The 24,151-nt window shown below is 44.9% G+C and overlaps 1 protein-coding gene across 1 annotated transcript in view; it reads left to right on the top strand.

Moving 5' to 3' along the window:
- Positions 1-24,151, top strand: part of ILRUN (inflammation and lipid regulator with UBA-like and NBR1-like domains) — a 355,318-nt gene that overhangs the window by 110,658 nt on the left and 220,509 nt on the right. Inside the window, exon 2 of the mRNA XM_044288169.1 lies at positions 9,373-9,527. Within this exon, the coding sequence (XP_044144104.1) occupies positions 9,373-9,527 (155 nt within the window). The remainder of the gene's footprint in view (positions 1-9,372; positions 9,528-24,151) is intronic.

Here is a 24,151-nt window from a genome sequence, read left to right as displayed (position 1 = left end):
GATCCGCTAGTGTCTGATGTAGCATACAAGCTAATTATTACCTTAATCCGTTCGGCCCATACCTCAAAAAAAGCACTTATATCTTTATGCAAATGAGCCTCTAGGTGCTATGCAGGCGTTTTTCCAGCACCTAGAGGCTCCGTCTACCTTGCAGTTTGCCGCCCAGCGCCTCGCTCCAGCACGCCCATCTTCAACTCTATTCGATCCTCCCCCTGCTTCTGCCTTCCGAAATCTCGCGCCTGCGCCGTTCGTCGCGGCATTCGGCGCAGGCGCAGTCAATGTCTGACCGCATCGGCGCAGGCGCAGTGGAAATGTCTGAGCACGGAGCGGTCAGACATTGACTGCGCCTGCGCCGAATGCCTCCGAATGCCGCGACGAACGGCACAGGCGCGGGATTTCTGAAGGCTGAAGCAGGGGGAGGATCGAATACGGTAAGAGATGGGCGTGCTGGAGCGAGGCGATGGGCGGCAAACTGCAAGGTAGACGGAGCCTCTAGGTGCTGGAAAAACGCCTGCATAGCACCTAGAGGCTCATTTACATAAAGATATAAGTGCTTTTTTTGAGGTATGGGCCGAACGGATTAAGGTAATAATTAGCTTGTAAGCTACATCAGACACTAGCGGATCGCTAGTGTCTGATCACCAAATATGTGATATGCAAGTGGTAGAAACCCTTTAAAGTGGTTAACATATCTTGGACCATATCTATAGTTAGCCAGTTGAGTATATTACTGGATGTACTAACAGCCCTGGCACCACCGATATCTGCTCCTTTCTATTATTTTGTATATACAGAGCTAAAAAAAACATTTTGTAAGGGCTATATTTGACCTGTAGACAGTCAGCCTGATCATCACCGTTAGGAACGCTCGTTAGCTATGATCTGCTTGTGACGCTGATTTTCTCGATGAAGAGCAAACTCTTTCATTGGGAAATCGCAGTTTTTAAACAGACTAAAAAAATTCATTGTTTGACAGTGGCATATTGTGCCTTCTAATTATGGTCTGATGCTGGCAAATAATGATTTTTGATGGGGATGAGCGATGACATTAGCAATGTATGTAATATCAGTCGTCCCCTCCACTAACGAGCAGGCGATTTATCCTTCCCGACAATCATCAGCCTCATCTGCTGGTCTAATACAACCTTAAAGGCTAATCCGCTGCATGAAAGAGAGCCAAGCCCTATTCTGGACAGCAGGGCACAGAGCATTAACATTATTGATAATGCTACGTGCCTCTCTGTGATCTTTTTACTACAAAATCACAGTGACATAGAAACATAGAATGTGTCGACAGATAAGAACCATTTGGCCCATCTAGTCTGCCCAAAATACTGAATACTATGAATAGCCCTTGGCCCTATCTTATATGAAGGATGGACTTAGGCCTATCCCATGCATGCTTAAACTCCTTCACTGTATTTGCAGCTACCACTTCTGAAGGAAGGCTATTCCATGCATCCACTACTCTCTCAGTAAAGTAATACTTCTTGATATTACTTTTAAACCTTTGCCCCTCTAATTTAAAACTGTCCTCTTGTAGCAGTTTTTCTTTTAAATATTCTCTCCTCTTTTACCTTGTTGATTCCCTTTATGTAGTTAAAAGTTTCTATCATATCCCCTCTGTCTCATCTTTCTTCCAAGCTATACACGTTAAAGTCCTAGAATCTTTCCTGGTAAGTTTTATTCTGCAATCCATGTACTAGTTTAGTAGCTCTTCTCTGAACTCTCTCCAAAGTATCAATATCCTTCTGGAGATATGGTCTCCAGTACTGCGCACAATACTCCAAATGAGGTTTCACTAGTACTCTGAAGAGCGGCATGAGCACCTCCCTCTTTCTACTGGTAATGCCTCTCCCTATACACCCAAGCATTCTGCTAGCATTTCCTGCTGCTCTATGACATTGTCTGCCTACCTTTAAGTCTTCTGAAATAATGACCCCTAAATCCCTTTCCTCAGATACTGAGGTTAGGACTGTATCACTGATTTTACAGTACAGACCAAAAGTTTAGACAAACCTTCTCATTCAAAGAGTTTTCTTTATTTTCATGACTATGAAAATTGTAGATTCACACTGAAGGCATCAAAACTATGAATTAACACATGTAGAATTATATACATAACAAAAAAGTGTGAAACAACTGAAAATATGTCATATTCTAGGTTCTTCAAAGTAGCCACATGCTTTTTTTTTACTGCTTTGCACACTCTTAGCATTCTCTTGATGAGCTTCAAGAGGTAGTCACCTGAAATGGTCTTCCAACAGTCTTGAAGGAGTTCCCAGAGATGCTTAGCACTTGTTGGCCCTTTTGCCTTCACTCTGCGGTCCAGCTCACCCCAAACCATCTCGATTGGGTTCAGGTTTAGTGACTGTGGAGGCCAGGTCATCTGGCGCAGCACCCCATCACTCTCCTTCATGGTCAAATAGCTCTTACACAGCCTGGAGGTGTGTTTGGGGTCATTGTCCTGTTGAAAAATAAATGATGGTCCAACTAAACACAAACCGCATAGAATAACATGCCACTGAAAGATGCTGTGGTAGCCATGCTGGTTCAGTAGGCCTTCACTTTTGAATAAATCCCCAACAGTGTCACCAGCAAAGCACCCCCACACCATCACACCTCCTCTTCCATGCTTCACGGTGGGAACCAGGCATGTAGAGTGCATTCGTTCACCTTTTCTGCGTTGCCACGGTGGTTGGAACCAAAGATCTCAAATTTGGACTCATCAGACCAAAGCACAGATTTCCACTGGTCTAATGTCCATTACTTGTGTTCTTTAGCCCAAACAAGTCTCTTCTGCTTGTTGCCTGTCCTTAGCAGTGGTTTCCTAGCAGATATTCTACCATGAAGGCCTGATTCACAGTCTCCTCTAAACAGTTGTTCTAGAGATGTGTCTGCTGCTAGAACTCGGTGTGGCTTTGACCTGGTCTCTAATCTGAGCTGCTGGTGACTCAGATGAACTTATCCTCCGCAGCAGAGGTAACTCTTGGTCTTCCTTTCCTGGGGTGGTCCGCATGTGAGCCAGTTTCTTTTTAGCGCTTGATGGTTTTTGTGACTGCACTTGGGGACACTTTTAAAGTTTTCCCATTTTTTCGGACGGACTGACTGACCTTCTGATTTCTTAAAGTAATGATGGCCACTCGTTTTTCTTTACTTAGCTGTTTTTTTTCTTGCCATAATACAAATTCTAACAGTCTATTCAGTAGGACTATCAGCTGTGTATCCACCTGACTTCTCCACAATGCAACTGATGGTCCCAAACCCATATATAAGGCAAGAAATCCCACTTATTAAGGCCCCATGCACACGGCCGTGTTTCACAGCCGTGTGCGGGCCGTGAAACCGCGGCCTGGATCCCTCCTGTGAGCTGGAGCGCACGGCGTCACTGGTTGCTATGACGCCGTGCGCTCCCTGCTGCCGGCACAGTACAGTAATACACTGGTATAGATCATACCAGTGTATTACTGTATAGCGGCCGGCAGCATGGAGCGCACGGCGTCATAGCAACCAGTGACGCCGTGCGCTCCAGCTCACAGGAGGGATCCAGGCCGCGGTTCCACGGCCCGCACACGGCTGTGAAACACGGCCGTGTGCATGGGGCCTAAACCTGACAGGGCACACCTGTGAAGTGAAAACCATTTCAGGTGACTACCTCTTGAAGCTCATCAAGAGAATGCCAAGCGTGTGCAAAGCAAAAGGTGGCTACTGTGAAGAACCTAGAATATGACACATTTTCATTTTTTTGTTATGTATATAATTCCACATGTGTTAATTCATAGTTTTCATGCCTTCAGTGTGAATCTACAATTTTCATAGTCATGAAAATAAAGAAAACTCTTTGAATGAGAAGGTGTGTTCAAACTTTTGGTCTGTACTGTATATTCTGCTCTTGGGTTTTTACACCCCAGGTGCATTATGTTGCACTTATCAACATTACCTTTTAGTTGCCAGATTTTTTGACCATTCCTCTAGTTTTCCTAAATTCTTTTCTATTTGGTTTATCCCTCCAGGAACATCAACTTTGTGTCATCAGCAAAAAGACACACCTTACCGTCGAGGTCTTCTACAATTTCGCTGATAAAGATATTAAACAATATGGGTCCCAGAACAGATCCCTGAGGTACCCCACTGGTAACAAGACCATGGTCTGAATATACTCCATTGACTACAACCCTCTGTTGTCTGTCCCTCAGCCACTGCCTAATCCATTCAACAATATGGGAGTCCAAGCACAAAGACTGCAGATTATTGATAAGCCTTCTATGTGGGACAGTATCAAAAGCCTTGCTAAAGTCTAGATAAGTGATGTCTATTGCACATCTGCCATCTATTATTTTAGTCACCCAATCCAAAAAAATCAATAAGATTAGTTTGACATGATCTCCCTGAAGTAAACCCATGCTGTTTTTCATCTTTCAATCTATGGGATTTTAGATGTTCCACAGTTCTCTCCTTAAGTATGGTTTTCATTAATTTCCCCACTATTGATGTCAGGCTTACTGGTCTATAGTTGCCCGATTCCTCCCTACTACCTTTCTTGTGAATGGGCACAATATTTGCTAATTTCCAATATTCTGGAACGACTCCCGTTACCAGTGATTGGTTAAATAAATCTGTTAATGGTTTTGCTTGTTCACCGCTAAGCTCTATTAATTGGGTGTCAGGCCCCTGTGACTTATTTGTATTAATTTTAGACAGCTGACTTTGAACCTCTTCCTCTGTAAAGACAGAGGCATCAAAATAGGGCCTTTTTCCTTCATTTTCCTTTGTAAAAACTGAACAGAAGTATTCATTGAGGCAGTCTGTAACCTGGATTTTCGGTACGGAGCTGAGTACATGGGTTGCTAGATGGCCGCTAGCACATCCGCAATACCCAGTCCCCATAGCTCTCTGTGCTTTTATTGTGTAAAAAAAAATATTTGATACATATGCAAATTACCCTGACATGAGTCCTGTATGTGAAATTGGTCATGGACAGGAATCATCTCAGGTTAATTTGCATATGTATCAAATCGTTGAACTATGGGGACTGGGTATTGCGGATGTGCTAGCGGCCATCTAGCAGCCCATGTCCTCAACTCTATATACACAAAATCCCGGTGACAGGTTTCCTTTAATTTGGTAATTCCTTGTTTTAGTTAACTTTTTTTTGTTTATGTATCTGAAGAACGTCTTATCGCTTTTTTTCACTGACTGAGCTAATTTCTCTTCTGCCTATGCTTTAGAAGCTCTTATAACTTACTTAGCCTCTCTCTTCCTAATCTTATAAATTTGCCTGTCATCCACGTTTTTTTTTGTATAATTGTATAATAACTAAATGCTATCTTTTTGTTTTTAATGATTTTGTCCACTTCTGCTGAGTACCACAGTAGTCTCTTCTTTTTTTTTTCTTTTACTGACAAGCCTAATTCAATTATCTGTTGCCTTCAATAGTGCCACTTTTAAGTAGTCCCATTTCTCCCGGACTCCATTGAAACTGTTCCAATCTGATAGGGACTCGTATACCTCTAATCTAATTTCAGAAAAATTGTTTTTTCTTAAATCTAAATCTTTTGTTTTTGTGTGGTGTCACTGTACTTATAGTAAACCACACTTACTGGTGATCACTAGATCCCAAGCTTCCCCCTACAGTAATATCAGATACCAAATTCCCATTTGTGAGTACTAAATCTAAAATGGCCTCCTTCCGTGTTGGCTCCTCAACTACTTGCTGTAGAGATAATCCCAGTTGGGAATTTAGAATATCTGTACTCTTGGCAGAACTAGCTATTTTGGTTTTCCAGTTTACATCTAGAAGATTTAAAGTATCCTATAATGATTACTTCGCCTTTCAATGTTATTTTAACTATTTCCTCAACGAGTAGATCATCTAATTCTTTGACTTGGCTAGGTGGTCTATATATCAGACCTACATGAGTTACCTTATGATTATCAAGCTGCAAGGTAACCCAAACTGACTCTAAATTGGTCTCGCTAATTTGTATTAAATTCAATTTTATGCTATCTTTCACATGCAGAGATACCCCTCCCCATTCTTGCCTTCTTTGTCTTTCCAATATAGACAATATATATATTTGTCTTTCCCTGGTATTGTTATATCCCAATCATTACCCCCATTGAACCATGTCTCATTAACAGCCCCTAAATCTATATTCTCAGATGCCATTATAGACTCAAGTTCATTGATCTTATTCCCTAAACTGCATTTGTAGACAAGACGGTGCTCCAGCCACAAAAAAAATACCTAGTAGCTATTGGCTCCTGAACTGAAAAATTTAGGAGCCAAATTAATTTTTTTGTCGCCAAATCGAAACCGAATCAGATCGGCGTAGGGTTGTTTCACCATAAAAAAGTATTTCGATACTCAGTACCACGCAAAAAATAAAAAACACCAAAAAAAAAGCTGCGTGCATTTAGCACTGTATGAAACGTTCAGCCCATAATAGAACAGTCCCTTTCTATTTTTTGGGATGACAAGGTGACTAAAAAATGGTGAATCGCATGGTTTTATTTATTTATTTCTGTTACGGCGCTCACCGCATAGGAGATATTTTTAAATAATTTAATAGTTTGGACTTTTTGGACGCAGCGTTATGTAATATGTTTATTTATTGTTTATATATTTTATATGTAAAATTGGGAAAGGGGGGATTTAAACTTAATATTTTAGGGTACTTTCACACTAGCGTTTTTTCATTTCCGGCATAGAGTTCCGTCACAGGGGCTCTATACCAGAAAAGAACTGATCAGGTATATCCGCATGCATTCTGAATGGAGAGTAATCCTATCAGGATGTCTTCAGTTCAGTCATTTTGACTGATCAGACAAAAGAGAAAACCGTAGCATGCTACGGTTTTATCTCCGGCGAAAAACTGAAGACTTGCCTGAATGCCGGATCCAGCATTTTCCCCCCATATGAATGTATTAGTGCCGGAATGCCAGATCCGTCCTTCCGGCCGGTAAAGATGTGTAAAAAGATACAAGACTGATCCGTCTGTCCGCATGACAAGCGGAGAGATGGATCCTTTCTTGCAATGCATTTGTGAGATGGATCTGGATGCGTCTCACAAATGCTTTCAGTCATATCTAGATCGGTGGATCCGGCACTGCGCCACCAATGTTTATTATGTTGGGGGATGGGGGAGGCGCACTGCGCCACCAATGTTTATATGTTTATTATACTGGGGAGGGCGCACTGCGCCACCAATGAACACAACTGACCTGTCAATACAAATACAGGAGGTGGGTGCCGGAATCAAATAGCCGGCACTTGACCTCTATGACGGGGAGCTGCGATCTGCTGCAGTTAACCCCTCAGTTGCCGCTCCATGTCATAGAGGTCGGGTGCCGGCTATTTGATTCCGGCACCCGCCTCCTGTATTTGTATTAATAGGTCAGTTATCTTCATTGGTGGCGCAGTGGCCACAGCCCCTCCTCTCCTCCTACTATCTCTCTCCTTATTGGCGGTGGCGGCAGCATTACAGGGGGAGGGAGAGACTCCTTCTCCTCTGCACTGCTGAGAAGAACATCGGCTGTGGGGCACAGAACTATCATCTCCTGTGCCCTGCCGCTGTATTCAACGGCAGAGCTGCGGCGGCGGGTCTAGTCGCAAATGGTGACAAGACTAAAAAGTCTTGTTGCTATTTGTAAATTCTAAGTTGCATTGGCAACCATTTTGGTCACCATCTGGAGCCCTGCAAGACTCTGAGCTTGTAATTTCTTAACCTATGTGCTACTGGCATCTTCTGGCATTGTTCCGGGGGCAGTCGGACTGCTTGATTATGACTCTTTTGCCCCCCTTTCCTAGTAGTTAAGTAATTAAATGCTCCTTAGCAAATACTTTGAACTGTCCACTGAGGACATTCGTTCCCTTGAGAGAAAGATGCAAACCATCTTTCTTGTACATTTCTTTTCCATTCTAACGAGGGCTAACATGAGACACAAAGCCAAACTCTTGGTTCAGACACCATTCACCAAGCCATACATTGAATTCCTTAATGCACATCTTCCTGTCATGCTGAAGGTTATGCACAGGCAAAACTGCAGAGAATGAAACAGTCAATGCAACCTCCCGTATATCATTTCCAAGTGTGTGAAAAGCTTCCTTCACCTTTGAAACCTCATTGCAAGCCAGATCATTTGTCCCAGGATGGACAATAACATCCACCTCCCTTTGCTGCTTTGCTTGCCTACAATATTAAGGATACGTCGTCTACATCGGCTAGCGGTAGCATCTCACAAAACCATTTTCCTCAAACTTCACACCTCTTATGATAGAATCACCCACCAACAGCTGCTTACTATCAGTCCTCACCTAATCCTTTTTGTCTTTGGCTGCAGTCTTGCATACTTTAGGCATGGGAGATTGTTCCTCACCCACTGTGCCTGAGCCATCCTCCATGTTGCTCTTGCACTCTGAAAGTGCTGCAAATGAATTATGGAGAGCCACAGATTGTGGGACATGTCTTCTTTCAACAACTTTGTTGAAAGAACCAGAACCTGCAGTAACCCATCTTCCATTTCTAGGGGGCCTTTGTGGCAGTGGCATTGCAACATTCCCAGTCTGAGTTTGTTTAACAGTTAATTTACAAATCTCAGATTTCAAAAATGCTATTTCCTGCTGCATTATGGAGAGCTGTCTACAGATCAGACAGCATCCAAACCTCCAAAGAGTGGAGCCTGAAATAAAAGCACAGAACCAGGTCTGCCATTTTAAAGAGGGGAAAGATTTTATTCAAACAAATCTTACTTTTTTTAGATTGTATCCACCTCCAGATTACTTCCGGAGTATCTCCTGAATATCTCAGATGCACTTAAAAATGCAGTACTTGAGAATGCAGCAAGCTCTGTGACTGCAAGTTGTCACTGGGATTTTGTAGCAAAAAAGGTCACAGAGAGGCATGTAGCATTATCAATCATGGCTCTTTCACGCAGCGGATTACCCTCACTGTATCCGCTCGTGTGAAAGAGCCCTTACTCTGCCTATTCCTTTTCTTTAGTGACCATTCCCCTTTACGGTGATTGATGTGACCTATCTGCTTTGACTTGAGATTTTTTAGATTCCTTTTTTAATTTTTTTTTTTTCCTTTTTTACAGTACCTCTAAGCCATGTGGGGTTTTATTTTAGCCGTTTAATTACATAATGCGGATGTAACGCTCTCCCATTTATCGTCTGTACTATTATGTGACAATAGACACTCCCAGTCTATGCTGAAATGCTGCCCTCAATTCAGTGTTTTTGCTCTTCCAGCCAGAGTATGTTACATGAATGAACGTTGTAGATAATTTATCTTATATTTCATATTTTTATATCATTTTTAAATACATGCAAATTGTACTAAATAGTTTATTGATTTTTGTTTTTTTTAGGAATCTACAGGCAGCCATTGGGGCATATTATGATTTTGAAAGCCCTAATGTCAACATCCCATGCATGTCATTTGTAGAAGATGTAACTATCGGGGAAGGAGAATCTGTACCTCCCAATACCCAATTCACAAAAACTTGGAGAGTGCAGAACACAGGTAATATAATAAATATGGAACAGGAAATGTGGTGTAGTACCTACTACTGTACATGCTATCCTCATTGAGCACAGCATGCAAAAATGATAGCCACACCCCTTTTTTTGCTATATATGCTAAATTGCATTAAATTTGTTTTACTATTGTATTTTTGAACTGTGAGCCTAACCAGCTGTTGAGTGACACATTTATCCTTAAAGGGAACATGTCACCTGGATTTTGGGTATAGAGCTGAGGACATGAGTTGCTAGGTCGCCGCTAGCACATCCGCAATATCCAGTCCCCATAGCTCTGTGTGCTTTTATTGTGTAATAAAACCGATTTGATACATATGCAAATTAACCTGAGAGGAGTCCTGTCCCTGAGATGAGTCACATACAGGACTCATCTCAGGTTAATTTGCATATGTATCAAATCTTTTTTTTTACACAATAAAAACACACAGAGCTATGGGGACTGGGTATTGTGGATGTGCTAGCGGCCATCTAGCAGCCCATGTCCTCAGCTCTATACACAAAATCCTGGTGACAGGTTCCCTTTAAGTGCTGCAACTAATTAGGGGGTTTGTTTTTGCTACTTGACATTTAGCTAAAATTGGGGTGCCTGTCACTACTACATGCTGCCTTCAGAGAGTAGGCAACAGATTCTCTTTAACTACCTCCTGTCCGCCTGTTGACTATAAACGCCAGGGAGATGGATCTCTATCTCTCAATGGACATTTCTGAACGTCCATTCAGAGATGGCGGCTGCACGCTAAAAGTGAAGCTGCCTAGTGGGTTTCCCGCTGTCATTGACAGCAGGGCAACCCAGAGAGAAGGCAGGGACAGTTCCCAGGTGTCCCTGCCTTCTAGATCACTGTATGCACAGCACTCACAGTGCTCTTCCTGTCCCGGCCCAGCGGCCATGTGACCTCCGGGGCCGGGAGAGTGCAGGAGCTGACGGGTCTTCTACAGACCTCGATCAGCCCTGCATTGAGGCTGTACAGCCTCTCCGGGGGGTGTACAGCCTCTCCGGGGGGTGTATATCACAAAAAGTGACACCAAGTGATCAAAAAGGCGTATGTCCCACAAAATTGTACCAATAAGCAGTGGCGACTCTAGGAACAATATATAGGGGGGGCACAAAGATACCACAGTCAAAAATGGGGGGGCAAAAACAAAATAAGTATATAGAAATAAGATTACAAAATACTAGAGAGTTGCGGTATGCAGGGATACATTTATAATAAAACAATTTACTTACAAAAGAAGCTATTCAGTCGTCTGCTGTGCCGTCCTCTGCTTGCTTCCGCGGATTCTTTCCCCTTCTTTCTGTCTCTCGTCAGTGCACAGGCGCATTGTTATGGTGGATCTGTGGAAGACACACTGTTATGGGGGCATCTGTGGATGACACATTATGCCTCTCATTAGCCCTCATTATGCCTCTCATTAGCCCCCATATCAGCCCTTATGCCTCATTAGCCCCCATTATTCTTCATATTAGCCCCATTATGCCTCATTAGCCCACATTATGCCTCATTAGCCCACATTATGCCTCTAATTAGCCCCCATTATGCCTCTTATTAGCCCCCATATGCCTCCTATTAGCCCCCATATGCCTCCTATTAGCCCCCATATGCCTCCTATTAGCCCCCAATTAGCCCCCATATGCCTCCAATTAACCCCATATGCCTCCAATTAGCCCCATAGACCCCATATGCCTCCAATTAGCCCCCATATGGCTCCAATTAGCCCCCATATGCCTCCAATTAGCCCCCAATTAGCCCCCATATGCCTCCTATTAGCCCCCAATTAGCCCCTATATGCCTCCAATTAGCCCCTATATGCCTCCAATTAGCCCCCATATGCCTCCAATTAGCCCCCATATGCCTCCAATTAGCCCCCATATGCCTCATATTAGCCCCCATATGCCTCATATTAGCCCCATATGCCTCCAATTAACCCCCATATGCCTCCAATTAGCCCCCATATGCCTCCTATTAGCCCCCAATTAGCCCCCATATGCCTCCTATTAGCCCCCAATTAGCCCCTATATGCCTCCTATTAGCCCCTATATGCCTCCAATTAGCCCCCATATGCCTCCAATTAGCCCCATATGCCTCATATTAGCCCCCATATGCCTCATATTAGCCCCCATATGCCTCCAATTAACCCCCATATGCCTCCAATTAGCCCCATAGACCCCATATGCCTCCAATTAGCCCCCATATGCCTCCAATTAGCCACCAATTAGCCCCCATATGCCTCCTATTAGCCCCGATATGCCTCCAATTAGCCCCTATATGCCTCCAATTAGCCCCCATATGCCTCCAATTAGCCCCATAGACCCCATATGCCTCCAATTAGCCCCCATATGCCTCCTATTAGCCCCCATATGCCTCCTATTAGCCCCCATATGCCTCCTATTAGCCCCCAATTAGCCCCCATATGCCTCCAATTAACCCCATATGCCTCCAATTAGCCCCATAGACCCCATATGCCTCCAATTAGCCCCCATATGGCTCCAATTAGCCCCCATATGCCTCCAATTAGCCCCCTATTAGCCCCCATATGCCTCCTATTAGCCCCCAATTAGCCCCTATATGCCTCCAATTAGCCCCTATATGCCTCCAATTAGCCCCCATATGCCTCCAATTAGCCCCATAGACCCCATATGCCTCCAATTAGCCCCCATATGCCTCCTATTAGCCCCCATATGCCTCCTATTAGCCCCATATGCCTCCTTTTAGCCCCCAAATATGCCTCCTATTAGCCCCCAAATATGCCCCCAATTAGCCCCCAAATATGCTTCCAATTAGCCCCCAAATATGCCTCCAATTAGCCCCATATGCGTCTAAATGCCCCCATATGCCTCCTATTAGCCCCATATGCCTCCTATTAGCCCCCAGCAGCCACATTTTTTATAAAATAAAATAAAAAAACACTTACCTCTCCTGCTCCTGGACGGACGCCGCCTGCCATTTTCTCCCTCCTCAGTCGACTGTGCTCTAAACTGGCGCGCACAGCGTGAGGTCACAGAGCGACCTCACGCTGTGCGCAGCCCTGCACAGCCGACAGCCGAGGACCAGGAAGTGGTGAGTACAGAGCGTTCACCACTTCCTGGTTCTTCGGTACTAATGAGCGCTTCCATAATGGAAGCGCTCATTAGTATTCACTCAGGGGAATCAGCGGGGGGGCACCCGGGGGGGCAAGGAACAACATAGGGGGGGCAATTGCCCCCCCTCGCCCCCCTCTAGCGACGCCACTACCAATAAGTCACCTCATCCCGCAAAAAATGAGCCCCTATATAAGAAAACCGCTCAAAAAAAACCTAAAAAACTATAGCTCTCAGAACGTGGAGACATTAAAACTTTTTTTTTTTTTCAAAAATGCTATTGTGTAAAACTGAAATAAATAAGAAAAAGTATACATATTGGGTATTGCCACGTCCCTAACACATGACCTAACCCCTCAGGTGAACGCTGTAAAAATAAATACATAAAAACTGCTAAAGCAACCAATTTTTGGGTCACCTTGCCCCATAAAGTGTTATAATGAATGATCAAAAAAATCATATGTCCCCAAAAATGGTACCAATAAAAACGTCAGCACTCCTTGCAAAAAAAGAGTTCCTGCACAAGACTATCGGCAGAAAATAAAATAAAAATACGGCTTTCAGAAAATGGTGACACAAAAACTGAATTTTTTTCTAAAATGTTTATTATTTAAAACTGAAACAATCAAAGAAAGTAGACCTATTTGATATCATTGCATCAGTAACAACCTGCTGTATAAAAATAGCACATCATCTAGCCTGTCAGATAATTGTTGTAAAATATAAAAACGGTGCCAAAACAGCAATTTTTTTGTTACCCTGCCCCACATAAAATGTAATATAGAGCAGTTAAAAATCATATGTACCCCAAAATAGTACCAATAAAACTGCCATCAGTTTACGACCACATGTGGGGTGTTTCTGTAAACCTCAGAATCAGGGTAATACATATTGAGTTTTGTTTGTCTGTTAACCCTTGATGTGTTAAAGAAAAAAATGTATTAAAATGGAAAATCTGCCAAAAAAGTGAAATTTAAAAGTTTGATCTCTATTTTCCTTTATTTCTTGTGGAACACGTAAAGGGTTAACACAATTTGTAAAATCAGTTTAAAGTAATTTGAGGGGTGTAGTTTCTATAATGGGGTCATTTATGGGGGGTATCCAGTATGTAAGCTTGTCACGGCGGGCGTGCACTCAGACTCACAGATAACCCACCAACCAGGCTCTGGGCGAGAGACAGGGGAAGGGTCACCTCCTAGCTAATCCCTGACCTCTTTCCCTGCACTGCTCAGCCCACATGCAGACCTTAAAGTAGGTAAGATGTGTCCCTGTGCCTGAGCTGATAAAACCCTAAATTCCCTGAGATGGTGAAGAGGGGAAATAGGAGCAGTCTGCTCGCACAGAACCTGGATGGGAGAGATGACACAAAACAACCAAACTTGAAATCTCATTTATATTTCTGAGCTGGACTAGACAGACAACCTTCCTTCCTAGCTTCCAAGACGACAATGATTTGTATAATCCGCTCAGAGCACTGGGCTGGTGTGCTATTTAAACTAATGATCCCACCCAGTGCACCTGATGAGAGACGGGTCCAGCACGGCTAAACACTAAACTCGTGCTGCTATCCTGGCCGACCTCCGCACATCGTCAGAGTGGGGTATGACAAAGCCCCACAAAGTGACTTCAGACCTTAACTGGTCCTTAAAAAGTGGGTTTTGGCAATTTTCTTAAAAATTTTAAGAATTGCTTCTAAAATTCTAAGCCTTCTAACGTCTTTTATATTTTATGAGATATCACTTTCTGTTTTCAAATTTATGACCATTATGAAGTACAATCTCTGAATGGCTTGGATAAGGCTACTTTCACACTTGAGTTTGATCGGATCCGTTCTGAACGGATCCGATCATATTAATGCAGACGGAGGCTCCGTTCAGTACGGATCTGTCTGCATTAATAACTTAGAAAAATTTCTAAGTGCGAAAGTAGCCTGAGCGGATCCGTTCAGACTTTCAATGTAAAGTCAATGGGGGACGGATCCGCTTGAAGATTGAGCCATATGGTGTCATCTTCAAGCGGATCCGTTCCCATTGACTTACATTGTAAGCCTGGACGGATCCGCACGGCCAGGCGGACAGCTGAACGCTGCAAGCAGCGTTCAGCTGTCCGCCTGGCCGTGCAGAGGCGAGCGGAGCGGAGGCTGAAAGCCGCCAGACTGATGCAGTCTGAGCGGATCCGCATCCATTCAGACTGCATCAGGGCTGGACGGAAGCGTTATGCTCCGCTTGTGAGCTCCTTCAAACGGAGCTCACGAGCGGACAGCAGAACGCTAGTGTGACAGTAGCCTAAGTAAAAGTGTTCAAAATCTATTACCACCTAAAGTGACCTATGTCAGATTTGCAAAATTTGGCCTGGTCAGGCCTGGGATGTGAAGTGGTTAAAGGGGTATTCCGGTTACCATAAATATAACTTATGTTTTAGACAAATTCATCATCCATAATTACATAAATATAATGTAAATTTTGCATATTTACTATTCAGTAGTTATAGCAGTAGTTATAGCACTGCTACACAGTGTTTCCTCATAAATTACCATGGCATCGACCTGTAGTTCTTAGCCTTTGTAAGGTCGAGCATGCTCAGTGTGTTGCTATCAGTTCTTTAGCTAAATGTCTTGTGAAACAAAGGGTGTGTTAGTGTGTGCTGATTACTGAGTAGAGGGGGCGTGACCAGACTGTATATCAGGCAGCCAATCAATAAACATCAACACTCTTGAACAAGCACATATCACAGTATGAAAGCTAGGGATTGTAGGGATTGTAGTAGAGCTACACAAATGGATTGCAAGGTAAAATGAAGCTCTGGTTATATGTATAGGTATGGGTTCTGGTTGGGTCAAAGCTTGTAGCCTTAATGCAGGTTTTCTAAATTAAGCTACATACTTTACTGGAATACCCCTTTAGGCCTTTTTCACACGAACGTGTATGCTCCGTAGCCGTATTGCGGACCTCATTTGCGGATCCGCAATACACGGGCACAATTCCGTGGGCATTCCGCATTACAGATGTGCACCCATTCACTTGGGTTTGCAAATCCCGAGATGCGGAACGGAACCTTACGGAAGAACTATGGAGTTTTCGTCCCGTACTGCCATTCCGCAAAAAGATAGAACATGTCCTATCTTTTTGCGGATTGTGGACCAATTAAAGTGAATGGGTCCGTGATCCTCTGCGGCTGCCCCACGGACGGTGTTCGTGCATTGCAGCCCACATTTTGCAGGCCGCAGCGAGACCACGAGGTGCACACATTCGTGTGCAAGAGGCCTTAAAAGTGCACAGAGGCAGATGAAGAAAATAATTTACATATCTTGTTTTATTTGTTTTTATACCAGATATTCCTGTTGTGTTTTTTTTTTTTTTTTACACCAGGTGTTGAGAACTGTAAAAGATTTGACATGGCTAAAAATACAAAGGGCAAAAAATATATACATTGCAGTAATAGCAGGTTATCTAAAGCTTACAGAAAAATAACTAATGTGAATTTTTTTTTTTTTTTATCCACTACCCTCTGTCATTCCAGGAAGTTATGAAGGCATGTTATATCTGCCGTAGCTGCCACCCTAGACAGCAAACTATTACAGTTCACCCCTAGGGAACCATCATTGAGATCCCACCACTCGGATCGCCTCGCTTAGTCACTGGTTACTAACCAATTGCAGTGATTGGTGCTTTAACATAGCACCACTTTGGCCCCTTTCACACGGGCGACATTTTCCGTGCGGGTGCGATCCGTGCGGCGAACGTATGGCACCCGCACTAAATCCTGACCCATTCATTTCTATAGGGCTGTGCACATGAGCGATGTTTTTAACGCATCACTTGTGCGTTCAGTTGAAATCGCAGCATGCTCTATATTTTCCGATTTTGACGTGACGCAGGCCCCATAGAAATGAATGGGGTGTGTGAAAATCGGATGGCATCCGCAAGCAAGTACGGATGCCGTGCGATTTGCACGCATGGTTGCTAGGAGACCATCGGGATGGAGACCCGATCATTAATATTTTCCCTTATAACATGGTTATAAGGGAAAATAATAGCATTCTGAATACAGAATGCATAGTAAACCAGCGCTAGAGGGGTTAAAAAAAAATAAAAAAAAATTTAACTCTCCTTAGTCCACTTGCTCGCGAAGCCCGGCATCTCCTTGTGTCTCCGCTGCTGATGAACAGGACCTGGGGTGAGCTGCTCCATTAAATAGAGCTTAAGGACCTTCGATGACGTCACTCCGGTCATCACATGGTCTTTTACCATGGTGAATCACCATGGTAAAAGATCATGTGACGTACCATGTGATGACCGGAGTGATGTCATCAAAGGTCCTTAACCGATATTTAATGGAGCAGCTCACCCCAGGTCCTGTTCAACTTCAGCGCAGAGGAGACACAAGGAGATGCCGGCTTCGCGAGCAAGTGGACTAAGGTGAGTTAAATTATTTTTAATTTTTTTTTAACCCCTCTAGCGCTGGTTTACTATGCATTCTGTATTCAGAATGCTATTATTTTCCCTTATAACCATGTTATAAGGGAAAATAATACAATCTTCAGAACATCAATCCCAAGCCCGAACTTCTATGAAGAAGTTCGGGTTTGGGTACCAAACATGCGCGATTTTTCTCACGCGAGTGCAACGCATGACAATGTTTTGCACTTGCGCGGGAAAATCGCGCATTTTCCCGCAACGCACCCGGCTCTTATCCGGGCAAAAAAACTGACGCCCGTGTGAAAGAGGCCTTTCTGTCGCGCAGTGTTAAAAGCTGTGATTGGTTACTTTCCTATCATAGCTTACCTTCAGCAACCACCCTCTGTTTTCTATCACTCAGCCAGTTACTTTTCCACATAAACACATTATCAAAATAATAGCACTGCACAACCTCTGTAACACCTTGCCATCATCTGCTGTATAGTGGTTGCCAAAAGTTTTGAGAATTACACAAATATTAGTTTTCACAAAGTTTGCTGCTAAACTGCTTTTAGATCTTTGTTTCAGTTGTTTTTGTGATATAGTGAAATATAATTAGATGCACTTTATACGTTTCAAAGGCTTTTATCAACAATTACATGACATTTATGCAAAGAGTCAGTATTTGCAGTGTTGGCCCTTCTTTTTCAGGACCTCTGAAAATCGACTGGGCATGCTCTCAATCAACTTCTGGACCAATTCCTTACTGATAGCAACCCATTCTTTCATAATCACTTCTTGGAGTTTGTCAGAATTAGTGGGTTTTTGTTTGTCCACCCACCTCTTGAGGATTGACCACAAGTTCTCAATGGGATTAAGATCTGGGGAGTTTCCAGGCCATGGGCCCGAAATGACAGCGTTTTGGTCCCCGAGCCACTTGGTTATCACTTTTGCCTTATGGCACGGTGCTCCATCGTGCTGGAAAATGCATTGTTCTTCACCAAACTGTTGTTGGATTGTTGGAAGAAGTTGCTGTTGGAGGGTGTTTTGGTACCATTCTTTATTCATGGCTGTGTTTTTGGGCAAAATTGTGAGTGAGCCCACTTCCTTGGATGAGATTTATCAAACTGGTATAAAGTAGAACTGGCTTAGTTGCTCATAGCAACCAATCAGATTCCATCTTTCAGCATCTTTGAAAATGAAAGGTGAAATCTGGTTGCTATGGGCAACTAAGCCAGTTCTACTTTACACCAGTTTGATAAATCTCCCCCAAAGTCCGAGATTAGCGGTAATGCAGATCACAGACTTTTAACCCCTTAAATACAATGTCGATTGCGGTAGCAACCTCATGCCGTCTGAATGATCTGAGGCCTGCCACAGCAATCTGCCATAGATTGCATGGGTAATTTATTGCAGTCTCTCTAGGAAAAGTGATCAGATGATCACATTAAAGTCTCCTAGGGGGGGTTCTAAAAAAAAAAGTTTTGATTGAAAATTTTTTATTTTTTTTTTTAGAATTTTTGCCCATAAAAATATAAACATCACTAATATTGCCGCATCCTAAAATGCCCAAACTATTAAAATATTATTGTATTTATCCCATATGGTGAATGTTGTAACTGCATAAAAAAAATCTAAATGTTCAATTTGTCAGGTTTTTGTCACTTCACCCTCAAAAAATAAAATAAAAATGCAAAGTGATCAAATAGTCATACACATCCCAAAATGCAATCCCAAACTACAGATTGCTTGCAAAAAATGAACCCTCACACAACACCGTAGATGTAAATGGGCTCAGATGCAGAACCAAACCACAGTCGTGTGCAAGAGGCCATATTAAATGGTGCTCTTAGAAAGTACAATTTGTCCCTCACAAAACAAGCCCTCCTATGTCTATGTAAACGGAAAAATAAAAAAGTTATGTTCTCGGGATACCATGGAGTAAAAAACTAAAACAAAAAAAACAAACATCACTCTGTTAGGAAGGGATTAACTAGTTTTGATAGTTGTATAGTTGTTGCCGCTTGGTTAGCTAGTTGGTTAGTTTTGTTAGGCCTCCCACACACGACATGGCAGATCGCATGCGGACCCTTTCATTTCAATGGGACCGCAAAAGATGCAGAGAGCTAGTGATGTTTATATTTTTATGAGCAAAAGAGAGTAATTTTAATTCTGAAAATTTGTACTTATTTTTTTTTTAAACCTTTTTTTTAAAGCCTACCAAAGAGACTTAACCCCTTAAGGACTTAGGGCGTACCGGTTCACTCTGTTTCCCGAGTCCTTAAGGACCCAGGGCGTACCGGTACGTCCTAAGTTTAAATTTACATTGCGGCGCGGCGGGGGGTTAATAGGAACAGGATGCCGGCTGAAATCATTCAGCGGGCATCCTGTCACAACGCCGGGGGGAGGATGGGGGGGTCGCCGCAAACCGCTTTTACCTTATCTGGCGTTCCCATGCGGCTGTGGGGGGACCCGATGGCATGGAAGGCAGCGCAATGTCTAAGGAATAGCGCTGCCTTCCAGTGAAGAGCCTGTGAGATCCAGCCGCCTGGATCTCACAGGCCCCGGAAACTGTATGAGTAATACACACAGTATTACTCATACAGCCAATTTATTTGAATATAGATGTATTGGAATGCATTGTAAAGGATTATACCCCAAAGTGGGACAAAAAATAAAGTTAAAAAAATATAGTTTTCCCGCCAAAAAATTAAGTTTCAAGTAAAAATAAACAAAAACTTCATTTTTCCCCAAATACCCAAATAAAGTTAAAAAATAAAAATAAAAAATAGGGGGGGGGGGGGGGGGGAGTATACATATTTGGTATCGCCGCGTCCGTATCGACCGGCTCTATAAACATATCACATGACCTAACCCCTCAGTTGAACACCATAAAAAATAAAAACTGTGCTAAATAAACAATTTTTTGGTCACCTTTAGAGTTGAGCGAACACCTGGATGTTCGGGTTCGAGAAGTTCGGCCGAACATCCCGGAAATGTTCGGGTTCGGGATCCGAACCCGATCCGAACTTCGTCCCGAACCCGAACCCCATTGAAGTCAATGGGGACCCGAACTTTTCGGCACTAAAAAGGCTGTAAAACAGCCCAGGAAAGAGCTAGAGGGCTGCAAAAGGCAGCAACATGTAGGTAAATCCCCTGCAAACAAATGTGGATAGGGAAATGAATATAAATAAAAATTAACCAAAATCAATTGGAGAGAGGTCCCATAGCAGAGAATCTGGCTTCACGTCACCCACCACTGTAAGAGTCCATTTTCATAAATTTAGGCCCAGCACCCAGGCAGAGGAGAGAGGTCCCGTAACAGAGAATCTGGCTTCATGTCAGCAGAGAATTAGTCTGCATGTCATAGCAGAGAATGAGGCTTCACGTCAGCCACCACTGCAACAGTCCATTGGCATATATTTAGGCCCAGCACCCAGGCAGAGGAGGGAGGTCCCGTAACAGAGAATCTGTCTTCATGTCAGCAGAGAATCAGTCTGCATGTCATAGCAGAGAATGAGGCTTCACGTCAGCCACCACTGCAACAGTCCATTGGCATATATTTAGGCCCTAGCACCCAGGCAGAGGAGAGAGGTCCCGTAACAGACAATCTGGCTTCATGTCAGCAGAGAATCAGTCTGCATGTCATAGCAGAGAATCAGGCTTCACGTCAGCCACCACTGCAACAGTCCATTGTCATAAATTTAGGCCCAGCACCCAGGCAGAGGAGGGAGGTCCCGTAACAGAGAATCTGGCTTCATGTCAGCAGAGAATCAGTCTGCATGTCATAGCAGAGAATGAGGCTTCACGTCAGCCACCACTGCAACAGTCCATTGGCATATATTTAGGCCCAGCACACACACAGGCAGAGGAGAGAGGTCCCGTAACAGAGAATCTGGCTTCATGTCAGCAGAGAATCAGTCTGCATGTCATAGCAGAGAATGAGGCTTCACGTCAGCCACCACTGCAACAGTCCATTGGCATATATTTAGGCCCAGCACACACACAGGCAGAGGAGAGAGGTCCCGTAACAGAGAATCTGTCTTCATGTCAGCAGAGAATTAGTCTGCATGTCATAGCAGAGAATGAGGCTTCACGTCAGCCACCACTGCAACAGTCCATTGTCATAAATTTAGGCCCAGCACCCAGGCAGAGGAGGGAGGTCCCGTAACAGAGAATCTGGCTTCATGTCAGCAGAGAATCAGTCTGCATGTCATAGCAGAGAATGAGGCTTCACGTCAGCCACCACTGCAACAGTCCATTGGCATATATTTAGGCCCAGCACACAGGCAGAGGAGAGAGGTCCCGTAACAGACAATCTGGCTTCATGTCAGCAGAGAATTAGTCTGCATGTCATAGCAGAGAATGAGGCTTCACGTCAGCCACCACTGCAACAGTCCATTGGCATATATTTAGGCCCAGCACACAGGCAGAGGAGAGAGGTCCCGTAACAGACAATCTGGCTTCATGTCAGCAGAGAATCATTCTGCATGTCATAGCAGAGAATCAGGCTTCACGTCACCCAACATTGGAACAGTCCATTGGCATATATTTAGGCCCCGGCACCCAGACACAGGAGAGGTTCATTCAACTTTGGGTAGCCTCGCAATATAATGGTAAAATGAAAATAAAAATAGGATTGAATGAGGAAGTGCCCTGGAGTCCAATAATATATGGTTAAGGGGAGGTAGTTAATGTCTAATCTGGACAAGGGACGGACAGATCCTGTGGGATCCATGCCTGGTTCATTTTTATGAACGTCAGCTTGTCCACATTGGCTGTAGACAGGCGGCTGCGTTTGTCTGTAATGACGCCCCCTGCCGTGCTGAATACACGTTCAGACAAAACGCTGGCCGCCGGGCAGGCCAGCACCTCCAAGGCATAAAAGGCTAGCTCTGGCCACGTGGACAATTTAGAGACCCAGAAGTTGAATGGGGCCGAACCATCAGTCAGTACGTGGAGGGGTGTGCACACGTACTGTTCCACCATGTTAGTGAAATGTTGCCTCCTGCTAACACGTTGCGTATCAGGTGGTGGTGCAGTTAGCTGTGGCGTGTTGACAAAAGTTTTCCACATCTCTGCCATGCTAACCCTGCCCTCAAAGGAGCTGGCATTGACACAGCTACCTTGGCGACCTCTTGCTCCTCCTCTGCCTTGGCCTTGGGCTTCCACTTGTTCCCCTGTGACATTTGGGAATGCTCTCAGTAGCGCGTCTACCAACATGTGCTTGTACTCGCGCATCTTCCTATCACGCTGCAGTGCAGGAAGTAAGGTGGGCACATTGTCTTTGTAGCGTGGATCCAGCAGGGTGGCAACCCAGTAGTCCGCACAGGTTAAAATGTGGGCAACTCTGCTGTCGTTGCGCAGGCACTGCAGCATGTAGTCGCTCATGTGTGCCAGGCTGCCCAGGGGTAAGGACAAGCTGTCCTCTGTGGGAGGCGTATCGTCATCGTCCTGCCTTTCCCCCCAGCCACGCACCAGTGACGGACCCGAGCTGCGTTGGGTGCCACCCCGCTGTGACCATGCTTCATCCTCCTCCACCTCCTCCTCATCCTCGTCCTCCAGTAGTGGGCCCTGGCTGGCCACATTTGTACCTGGCCTCTGCTGTTGCCAAAAACCTCCCTCTGAGTCACTTCGAAGAGACTGGCCTGAAAGTGCTAAAAATGACCCCTCTTCCTCCTCCTCCTCCTCCTCCTCCTCCTCCTGGGCCACCTCCTCTTCCATCATCGCCCTAAGTGTTTTCTCAAGGAGACATAGAAGTGGTATTGTAACGCTGATAACGGCGTCATCGCCACTGGCCATGTTGGTGGAGTACTCGAAACAGCGCAACAGGGCACACAGGTCTCGCATGGAGGCCCAGTCATTGGTGGTGAAGTGGTGCTGTTCTGTAGTGCGACTGACCCATGCGTGCTGCAGCTGAAACTCCACTATGGCCTGCTGCTGCTCGCACAGTCTGTCCAGCATGTGCAAGGTGGAGTTCTACCTGGTGGGCACGTCGCATATGAGGCGGTGAGCGGGAAGGCCGAAGTTACGCTGTAGCGCAGACAGGCGAGCAGCAGCAGGATGTGAACGCCGGAAGCGCGAACAGACGGCCCGCACTTTATGCAGCAGCTCTGACATGTCGGGGTAGTTGTGAATGAACTTCTGCACCACCAAATTCAGCACATGCGCCAAGCAAGGGATGTGCGTCAAATTGGCTAGTCCCAGAGCTGCAACGAGATTTCGCCCATTATCGCACACCACCAGGTCGGGCTTGAGGCTCACCGGCAGCAACCACTCGTCGGTCTGTTGTTCTATACCCCGCCACAACTCCTGTGCGGTGTGGGGCCTGTCCCCCAAACATATGAGTTTCAGAATGGCCTGCTGACGTTTACCCCGGGCTGTGCTGAAGTTGGTGGTGAAGGTGTGTGGCTGACTGGATGAGCAGGTGGAAGAAGAGGAGGAGGAAGCCGAGAAGGAGGAGGTGGCAACAGGAGGCAAAGAATGTTGCCCTGCGATCCTTGGCGGCGGAAGGACGTGCGCCAAACAGCTCTCCGCCTGGGGCCCAGCTGCCACTACATTTACCCAGTGTGCAGTTAGGGAGATATAGCGTCCCTGGCCGTGCTTACTGGTCCACGTATCTGTGGTTAGGTGGACCTTGCCACAGATGGCGTTGCGCAGTGCACACTTGATTTTATCGGATACTTGGTTGTGCAGGGAAGGCACGGCTCTCTTGGAGAAGTAGTGGCGGCTGGGAACAACATACTGTGGGACAGCAAGCGACATGAGCTGTTTGAAGCTGTCTGTGTCCACCAGCCTAAATGACAGCATTTCATAGGCCAGTAGTTTAGAAATGCTGGCATTCAGGGCCAGGGATCGAGGGTGGCTAGGTGGGAATTTACGCTTTCTCTCAAATGTTTGTGAGATGGAGAGCTGAACGCTGCCGTGTGACATGGTTGAGACGCTTGGTGACGGAGGTGGTGGTGGTGGTGTTTGCTGGGCGGCAGGTGCCAACGTTCCTCCAGAGGCGGAGGAAGAGGCCGAGGCGGCAGCAGCAGAAGAGGCCGAGGCGGCAGCAGCAGAAGAGGTAGCAGGGGGAGCCTGAGTGACTTCCTTGGTTTCAAGGTGTTTACTCCACTGCAGTTCATGCTTTGC

The sequence above is a fragment of the Bufo gargarizans genome, chromosome 3, assembly GCF_014858855.1.
Source record: "Bufo gargarizans isolate SCDJY-AF-19 chromosome 3, ASM1485885v1, whole genome shotgun sequence".
In the NCBI taxonomy this organism is placed as follows: Eukaryota; Metazoa; Chordata; class Amphibia; order Anura; family Bufonidae; genus Bufo; species Bufo gargarizans.
Note: the sequence above shows the minus strand (reverse complement) of the source record. Positions and strands in the feature narration are given on the sequence as shown.